Source organism: Cryptomeria japonica, chromosome 2 (assembly GCF_030272615.1).
Source record: "Cryptomeria japonica chromosome 2, Sugi_1.0, whole genome shotgun sequence".
Taxonomy (NCBI): Eukaryota; Viridiplantae; Streptophyta; class Pinopsida; order Cupressales; family Cupressaceae; genus Cryptomeria; species Cryptomeria japonica.
Genome location: NC_081406.1, coordinates 188,560,102 through 188,570,121, shown reverse-complemented (window position 1 = coordinate 188,570,121; position 10,020 = coordinate 188,560,102). Strand labels below are relative to the sequence as shown.

Sequence of the window (10,020 nt, the reverse complement as noted above, 5' to 3'; positions counted from 1 at the left end):
GCAAACATCAAGAAAGTATGATTTGTTGGGCACATGCAATTTTAATGGCATAATATTGATGAGCAATAAATTTGATAGAATGGACTTACTTGATGCATTGATGCATGATGAAATTGACAAAATAGAATTGTTGAATGCATAATTATAGTTGTCCCAATAATAAATAGAATAATGAATTTATATACTTAAGGACGAGATCGAGACAACTAAAGAATTAATATAATCAACTCAACTACAATGAGAAAAAATTTCTAATTTGAAAAAAAAATAAAAAAATTGTTGAATAATTCATTTAATTGATAAATATTTGAGTACACAAAATTTTACAAAAATGAAAAATCTCTAAGCAATATATAATTTTATATATGTATATATTAAACCTTTATATAATCTTGAAGATATATATAATTTATTTATATATAAATGTACCCTTTCATAGTATAACAAATACAAAAGTTATATTTCAAAGGATAAATATAGTAATTATTATATTTTAAACATATTAGGAAGAGTATAGACAAATATTAAGCATCACTTGTTACAATAAATTATTATTTTCAATATATATATATTCCAAGTCTTCCATCTGTATTTAAACATGTGGACATTTCCAACATTGTTTATTTTTACATCTTTGTCGATAAAGAAATTATGTCCCTTACAACACGTTATCTCGGGAGCCGTGAGAAAATGGGAAGCATCTCTTTCTACATGGCAGGCCCCACTTTATCTATTTCACCGCGTGCTTTAAACAATAGTGAACAATTAATTTTTTTTGGCGTACGAAGAAATTGTTTAGGTCACCAGTTATTTCCCACGTGCTGGAAATACTGCCAAACCAGTAGTTCAACTTTTCTTCTGCAAACAGCTTTTCACAAAGAGGTAAAAATTCTCGCCAAAGATCGGCTGGAACAAGCAGAATTAGCATTTTCTTTGTAATTTCTGAATTAGGTACACCTCCATATGGATTTTCTTGCTCTCGGAAATGCTGAAAAGAGTAATGAAAGAGAAGTGTCTGTGGGTAAAGAGGAAGCCATGATTGGAGAATCAAAAGAAAATTCTAAGGACAAACAGCGTGCCTCTTGTACTATTACTGGTATTTCTCAAGCTTTTCATTTTTTCACTACTGGTATTTCTCAAGCTTTTGTTTCGTTTCTTCATTTCAAGTTTTCATGGAAAAGGATGATCAATGGAGGAGGAAAGAGGACTAGGTAGGCTAGTGCTTTTACATGATTTCTTTAGCATTTTGAGGAAAATATTTCTTACTTCTTTTTATTCGTACAGGTCAACAGATCCTGTCAAATTTTGATGTAATTTGTTTTACAAAGTTAGAATTCAGAAATATCAGTATATCTTTTATGGACTGTGAACACAGTAATTGTTAAAATACTTCTTTAGCATATTGAGGAAAATATTTCTTGGGTCAACAGATCCTGTCAAATTTTGATAAAATTTGTTTTACAAAGTTAGAATTCAGAAATATCAGTATTTCTTAATTCATGGACTGTGAACAAAGAATAATTGCTAAAAAATCTCTTTAGCATATTGAGGAAAATATTTATCGCTTCTTATTATTCGTACAGGTCAACAGATCCCTTCAAATTTTGATGAAATTTGTCTTACAAAGTTAAAATTTAGAGATATCCGTAGATCTTTCATGTAGTTAACATAAAATAGTTGTTAAAGTTTGATTTTTTTCTGAATAGCTAGAGCATCTGAGAGTTTATATGTACAGGCGAGGCTGGTTCCTCTTCCTGGATGAAGCTCATGGCTGACTCTAATCCAGCAACTCAGTTGGCTCTGTCTTCCGGCAGTGGTGAAGAAAGTTTTAAATCAAAGAATCTGCGTCGCCAGCAATCTGGTTTTGGTTCAGTCATACCTATGCTTTTTGCAGGATTACAACAGAGACAACCAGATATGGAAGGGTTGTTGCAGCCGCTACTAAGGTACTAAAATATTGAAGAGACCTGCAAAGATTTTTCAAATTGAGTTAGAAAATAAGTTTTAAGGAAAGAAAAGTCTTATGCGATGAAGGATTTTTTTCGGCGAGGTAATCTTTAGTTTGATTTAAACGAATAACTTTGTAAAAGTCAATATATTATTATTATTTTGCTAGGGCGGCTGGATCTGCCGTTCCAGAGAAGCAATCTGGGGCTACTGCTCAGTTGACCATTTTCTATGACGGAATGGTAAACGTATATGATGATCTTTCTGCAGATAAGGTGTGTATATTCTACCGTTTGTAGGAAATTTTTTTTAGATGAGTTGATCTTTTGTCTGCCGATGATCCATCATCCAAAAATAAAAAATATTACTTCTGATTTTGTCTGTAAATGTTTTCCTCGTATTTCATATCAAATTTTTTTCCCTCCAAGCTTCAAAGTGATTTCCCTCCAATCTTCAAATCGGATTCCATGATCCATTTGAAACTTTACCAAACAAATCACAGAGTCAAAATCAGAAATAATACATACTTTTGTGTGCTATAAACTATTTTATTTATTAAAATCTTTGTTGAGATTTCAGGCACAGGCCATCATGTTACTGGCAAGCAGTGGGAATAATGGTAATTTTCGGTCACAGCCTCCACCGGAAAAATCAGTTTCGTTAGCGATTTACAATCAGCCTACTCGCAAGGTCTCAGGTATGAGGCAAAACAACTCTTATTTATTCCATAAATTGTCTTGTTTTACACTACTTTTCTTTTTTCTTTTTTTCTCAGTTTACACTGTTTTTACTAAATGAGATGTTTTTAAATTTATTATTAATATTTTTTAATGGAGAGTTTAGATCGCATTTTTTGGATTTTGGTATCTACATCTTAATGTTAACGATAGATTATAGATGTAATAAAAAAAATCACACAATCAAACTACTATATTTAATTTAAAAAAAATGTTGAACCATTATTTATCATCATGTGCAAAACAGATTTGTCTTGCAAACTAACATAACTATGACCATTTAAATGAACTTTATCTATCCAGCAAGGTATATGGATTTTTTAACCAAAAAGAATAATAAATATTAGTTAATTTATATTCATTGTATATCAATTTTAAATACAATCTTGCTAAAATTGCATCCAGCTTGCTGGTCCAGAGCACAGACTGCAGAGAATAATTCCTAAATGGAAGAGCCAGAAGGGTTCCACCAATAACATCATTCGTGTCTATCTCTTTTAAAATTTTAGCATGTGCGGATTTAAAAAAAAATACACAGAATCATATTCCTTGCGTGGCGTCTAATCATATTACTAGGATCATAGTTCCATTCTCAGGCACCACACAGTAAAGTACAGTACTGCTAGGAGATAGAAAAAGAGGAGTAATCGATAAATCTGTATTAATTTTTTAGTCAGTTTATTAAGGCGAGAGAAATTATAAAGAGAGCTGTTTAAAATATAAGAAATTATTTAAATATAAAAATTAAATATTAATATCAGTTATTAACACTAATTTATTATAGATCTAATAAATGTTTATGTTTAAATTATAGATATAAGGTTTTTACTATCAGAATAGTGAGTTAGAGAAGAAAATCATAGAGTATGAATTGAAATATTGATAAAAAACAGAGGCACATTCAAATTTAGAAACTCAAAATTATTAAATGTTAATTACATATAAATTATTAAAAAAAGATAAATATATTTATAAATACAAATAACTAATAATCTTTTTAAAACGATCTTATATTTTGATGGATGGAATGATACATATTTATGTTGTACATAAATTTGCAATCTTTTTCATATTTTTCCTCTACTCTGTCTCACACAAATTTATCCAAGAACTCTCTTTAACTCCAAGTATGAAAATAAAATTTATACACATATTTTTTAGCTGTGAATAACATCTATTTGAAATGCACAGCAGATCTTCCAATTGCCAGGAAGCAATCTTTGCAACGCTTTCTGGAGAAGCGCCAGGACAGGTACGCCAAACACAGAAATGCTTATGTATTATTTATAATTTTAATTCTGAAAACACAAACTTTTCTTATAATATGCAATGCTTTTGTAGGCGGCATGCGAAAGCTCCCCATGCAAGAGAAGAAAACGTAAAGCCAAGTCCACATCCACATCCCACCTCTTCCTTGCCTTCTTTACAGGCTAACTAGAGTTTTTCACTCTGAAAATGAAATCTTTTAAAACCTTGTACAGTCTTGTTTGTAATAGCTGGCCTTTGTGACAAATGTTAGTAATCCAGAAACTCTCAGTTTTTGTGTAGCTTTGGACTGGGTCGCTCTCAGTTGTTTGGTATTTTTATAAAATTTGGTTTTTAATTCCTCGCTTAACTTTGACGCAACACTTCCCACGATGAAAGTACAAACCAGTCAGAGGAGATTTATTGTTGTTAGTGCTACTTTTTAAGTTTTGAATAAAATTGACGACCGTTTACACAATTTTAGATGTTTATTTGACGGGAGAAATGGCTGGCAACCGGCCCAAATTCGATGGCCATATGTCTGTATTTGGGCATTTGTATTTTTTAATATTCGAAAGATATTATTTCGTGATATCAAATTTTAATCTATAATGTTGATCATCTTGTTTTTGAATTAGATTGTAGGATAATTTTTTTATTTTCTTTAATTTTTATTTTATATATATATGTATAGATACGTCTATACATACACACATCAATATATGTATATACATATACGTATACATGTATATATATATGTGTATGTATTGTATATGTATGTGTATGTATATATGTATATGTATTGTACATGTACATGTATATGCATACATGTCGATGTATATGTATATATATTGTGTGTACATGTGTATATAATAGTAGGATTACCTCAACTACTCAATATCACCCTTTGGAAGGGTGGCATTAGCCTCGAGGAAGAATTAAGTCTAGAGATAAGACATAATTGGGTGGTAGGTTAGGGAAGCTAACCTAAGACTGGAACAATAGCATGATATTTTTTTGTTTCTCTCTATCTTTGGATTCCTATCAAATGATCCAACACAAAATCCTATCTATAAAGAATAGTGATGAAAAAAGATTAGAAAGTAGATTTGTGTGTCTGTGTGTGTGTTGGATTATGAAAAAATTATACTAATTAATCTTTAATATCCCTTTTTAACATGCATCACATAATAAACAATTTTTACACCTAGAACAAAAAAAAGAATTGATATGTTTATTTTATCAAATTATGAAAATTATACACCGAAAATGTTTTATAGCAAAAGTTCATGATGAACCATATATATATAATGTGTCTACAAACTTGATGATGTGCAAGTTGAATTAATAGTAATGAAAGTGAAAAATGTGTCAAATTGGGGCAAGTTAATAGTCCAGGCCTTTAGGTTTGTTGTCCAAATCAATTTTGAAGCCAAAATTGGAAAAAAAAAATTGAGAAATACAAGCACGTTACATGTAACATAACATGCTCGCATTATGCAATGCAAGAATGCTATACAATGTGCCCACTTTCTATAGCGAGAGCATGTTATATGATGTGCTTGTGTTATGTAGTGCAAGCTTAATACACAGTGTGCTCACATTTTTAAACAACTTTTTTTCAATGAGTTGACCATTTAGTGCCTTAGCATATCTAGCAACTCATTGACCATTTTGAGGTTTAACATCTTTATTAATGTGTTGACAAAATGCTCTTCCCCAGACTAATTTAGCTAGTTTGATATTTGCATCATATTTTATGATTTTAGTTGGGCCTATTGGTTGTTCTTCAATGTAATTGATGGGATTGGGTTTGATTTCTACATTATATATTAAGAACACAAATATATTATGTTTAGGCTAGTGAGCCCCATTTCCACAATATTATATTAAGAACATAATTCATAGAGTTCCAATGGATGATCCATGTATACTAAATACATCTAAAATATTCTCGATCAATCCCTACAATGATTATGAAGAATAAATAAATTATGTACCAAGACACACTTAATGTAGTGAGAGGAATTGCCCATGTAAGAAAGAGAAACATGTAGAATGTAGATACAAAGCTCTATGAAAAGAATGCATAAACTATACATGCAATGAATTAAGGAATAGATCTTACAAACTATCAAGAAATGAATTTAGGTTAAACATTCATAACCTAGAGACGCTCTCAATATGGAGATCTAATACAGATTGTTAAACCATCATCTCATGACTACTTGTTCTCAAATACATTTCTAAGTATGCATCTAAAGTTGGAAGAAAATTAGATAATTGTGTTAATATGTTGGCAAGAATATACCCAAATTAAAGATCAGAAGACTAGGCTTTGAAAGCATATCAAAAATTTATTGCAGAGATTGTTATAGAAAGAGATAGAGGAGCATAAAAAACATGTCATATTTTACAAAAGAAAAAACATCTTGTGATTTGTAAAAACAATTATCATTGAATGTTGGTAAAAAGGTGTTTCATCACCTAGAAAGAAAATAATCGAAGGTAGTGAGATACAATCCTACATGCACTTCCCATTTCACCTAGAAATGGTAACACTAATCGAATTCACAAGATCATTCATGTATGCTACTTTTAATAATGGATCCAAATGAAAAGATAGAAAATAAAAAAACAACAGTTCAAATATTTTCATAGTTCTATAGTATTCCAAGAGAAGCTTTTTGTTGGAGTCGATTACTTCTATATATAAACATTTATGACAAATAGATAGAGATATAGGCCTCAACAAAGAAGAAATCATTAATAAATGGAAGCACATGAATACACAAAAATATAATGCATGTCATATTGATCACATAAATCAAATTGAAGATTTCCTTGAAGAGGAAGACTATTTTGATAAACATGTGCATGAATAAGATACTATAGAAATTAATGAATGAATTTTTTTTATCTCAAATAAGCCTTGCTAATAGAGTCAATTTAAATAAATTTAAAATTTTGGGTTATGTGATTTTGACAATAATAAAAAATTTAAAAAAATACAATGTTCATGCACATTTGTATGATAGTATAATTCAATTTGTAAACATGAACAAGATATCCCAACAAGATGTTTGTTCCATCTAAAATTTGTGCAACCAAAACTAAGCCTTATGACCAAAATAACAACTAGCACAAATTTATCATTACAAATCACTCAATTGGTAATTCCTCAAAAAAATTACTACATATTTTCATATAAGGTACTATGAGCATTAGAAAAACCTATTTAATGGTGGAGATTGTTGGAAGTATACTAAAAATATGTGCTTGAGAGATATTTGAGAGATGTGTTGTCATTGATGTCAACATATTTATCTGACTGTGACAATGATGCAGTGAAGTTTAGTGAGTTAGTTTGTTCAACGTAGTCAACATGATGAAGGTCAGAGTTTGTGGATTAAAGGGTTTGTAGAGGGTTGTGTATAGATGTTTCAGTGCAATTTTCAGAGATCTGCATGAAAATTTGATTGAGTTATGGGTATCCGTGTTGTGGCTAGTTTTTTCAGTTGTTCAATGGTGACAGAGTGTATGTATTTTGATCCGCATTGCTTTGCACTGTAATATCTTGATCTGCGAATTTGGAAGTATGTTTGGGATGTTGATGTGTATCTTCAAATCAAGTGGTTCATGGTTTGGGGGTCTGCAAGTTATTTTTCAAGGTTGACAGTATTTGCAGTTAGTGTTCTTGAGGTTCGGTATGAAGATGTTGATCATTCTAGTAATTCGTGTTGGTATGGATGTTGCTTTGGTAATTCATGATGTTTGGGATGTTTCTAGATCATGTGCCCTTTTGTGTTGGTGGTTCACATTGATCGTTGAGCTTGTAATTGATGATTTTTCTCTGGTGTGTTAGTGTTCTTCATGTTTTTGGCCGATCGGATGATTGTAGTGTGTTGCGGATGTTCGATGCATAATTCTTGGAGGTGTTTTGTGTTCAAGGTGATGATTTGGGTCCATGCTATGTCTTAGCCGAAATTGTTTTGGTCTACATGTGATAATTTGTATCTGATCAACAACTATATAATTACAATTGTTTTATGCGTGTTGGGTCGACCTTGTTGATCTTTCCAAGATCTATGTCATGTATAAGTAAATGTAATATCTTTTTATTTGAGTGTGTTTTTGGATGAGAGTGAGTATATGTGCAAATAATGTATTAATATTTTGAAGGCGGAGAAGAAGTGTGAAGAAGAGAAAGTTTCCATGTGCTTAACCGGAACTATAACAAGCATTAAGGAGATGTTATTTCCCAGTTCATTACTTTTGGATGTGATCTAAATTTGTTTGTAAGGCATTGAGCCTTCCCTGGGTTGTAGCCCTTTTTGTTTTTGAGCAGTAAGCTCTAGGTAGTGTGCTTGAATGCATGTGTGTTCCCTATTGTAATACTTTTATACTTCTAACAAAGTATACTCATATTGTGGATGTGTTCTCACGATGATTTTTCCCCTAGCAGGGTTTCCACATCAAAAATCTTGGTGTTATGTGTGTTTATGACGTGTTGTTGATTTATGCTTTCATGTTTAATTATTAGATCTAAGAATAAGTTCAAGTTGTGTAGGTTTTTGGAGTCAAATGATTCACCTCCCCTCTTAGTTGTTTTCCCTATTTCATCAATTGGTATTAGAGAAGGTTCCTCCAAAGAACACTGACTACTTGAGGTGATTCGGGATGGCAACCTACAAGAAGGATAGTCCGAGATTTGATGTCACTAACTACTCTCTTTGGAAGAATAGCATGGAGTGTCACTTGAGATGCATTAGTGAACTTATTGGACTATTACTAAAAACAAGTATACCATTCATGTGAATGGTCCTACTCTGAATGAGATAAATGAAGTTGAATGCAATATTAGAGCTAAGGAAGTATTGTTGAGTGCTCTAACTGAATCTAAGATGAAAAATGTGTAGAACACAAGACATTATTGAGAGGGGGGTGAATCAATGATTATAAAAAATTTCAACTTGTGTGTGCAACCGGTAGAATAATGAAAACACTAGCAAGCAATCACACACAAAAGCACATCACATAACACAGGATATACGAGGAAAACCCAATATGGGAAAAACCTCTGTGAGAAATGCTGCTAGAGATCTACTACTCCAATCCAGCCTCACAATGAAATAACAGTTTTACAATGTTTAGGGAACCAACCTAAGGAGAACCAACCCCTATCAATTTATGGGCACCTACCCAAAGGAGCACCAACCCCTAATCAATTATGAGCATCAGCAAAAGGAGCACCAACCCCTATACCAAGCACCCACTCAGTGACATACAATGAGATAAAAATCAATACAATGATAAGCACCTTATTACAAATGAGTTTTGTAACCTCTGCAAACTATTCACTCTGTCGGTTGAACTCTTTTTTGTCACACTGCTTCTTCTCTACCGGATCTTAGTTCTCTCTTTCTGAATTCTCTTCAACTCAACTTTTTCTTTGTCGGATCTTCTCTCACACTTTCTCTGCTCTGTGTCACTCTCTACTACTATCTGTAATACCCTAAAAATGGTCACCTAAACCATGGGCCCCTAATCTCGACTACATCACCAAGGTCCTAACCAAAGGCAATTAAATCAATCTTGAGCTCCTAATTAATTAATTCCTAAATCATCAATGTCACATGGCAAATAAATCATTCCATATTAATTAAATGTTTATTTAATTAATTAATCATTCCAAGTAAATCATTTTAATCAATTATCATATTTATCTAATTAAATATCCTAACATATTTAATTAATAAATAAATTTGCCATTAATTTACAAAAGGAATTGATTTTTTTAAAAAAAGAATTAATTTACAAAAAAAGGAATTAAATTGAGAAAAGAAATCAACTTGAGATATTTCTTTTTCTAAATTTGAGATAACTTGAGAAATCTCAAAAAAGAAAGAAATGCAATTGAATTGAATAAATCATTTTCTCTAAAATTAAAACTCCAAAGCAAATCTTGAGGAAAGAAGTTTAGTTGCATTGAATAGGTTTTTTCTATTAAAAATCTTGAGCAAATAACAGGAATGTGCATGGAATCAACTAATTTTATCTCAGGGTGTGTGCACAAAGATGGTGGTCAGAA

At 31.4% G+C, this 10,020-nt stretch overlaps 1 protein-coding gene across 3 annotated transcripts; it reads left to right on the top strand.

Moving 5' to 3' along the window:
- The first annotated feature begins 816 nt into the window (after positions 1-816).
- On the top strand, positions 817-4,407 carry LOC131044377 (protein TIFY 10B). Of its 3 annotated transcripts, none has more exons than XM_057977696.2 (6): positions 817-1,096; positions 1,736-1,946; positions 2,117-2,222; positions 2,527-2,644; positions 3,876-3,936; positions 4,026-4,407. In XM_057977696.2, the coding sequence occupies exons 1-6, from the start codon at positions 964-966 to the stop codon at positions 4,120-4,122; spliced, it is 726 nt and encodes a 241-aa protein (XP_057833679.2). In that variant the 5' UTR covers positions 817-963; the 3' UTR covers positions 4,123-4,407. The 3 variants fall into 3 exon arrangements, with proteins under 3 accessions (XP_057833679.2, XP_057833680.2, XP_057833681.2); XM_057977697.2 differs by having other exon boundaries at positions 822-1,096; positions 3,879-3,936; XM_057977698.2 differs by lacking the exon at positions 817-1,096 and adding an exon at positions 1,114-1,211.
- The last annotated feature ends 5,613 nt before the right edge of the window (positions 4,408-10,020 follow it).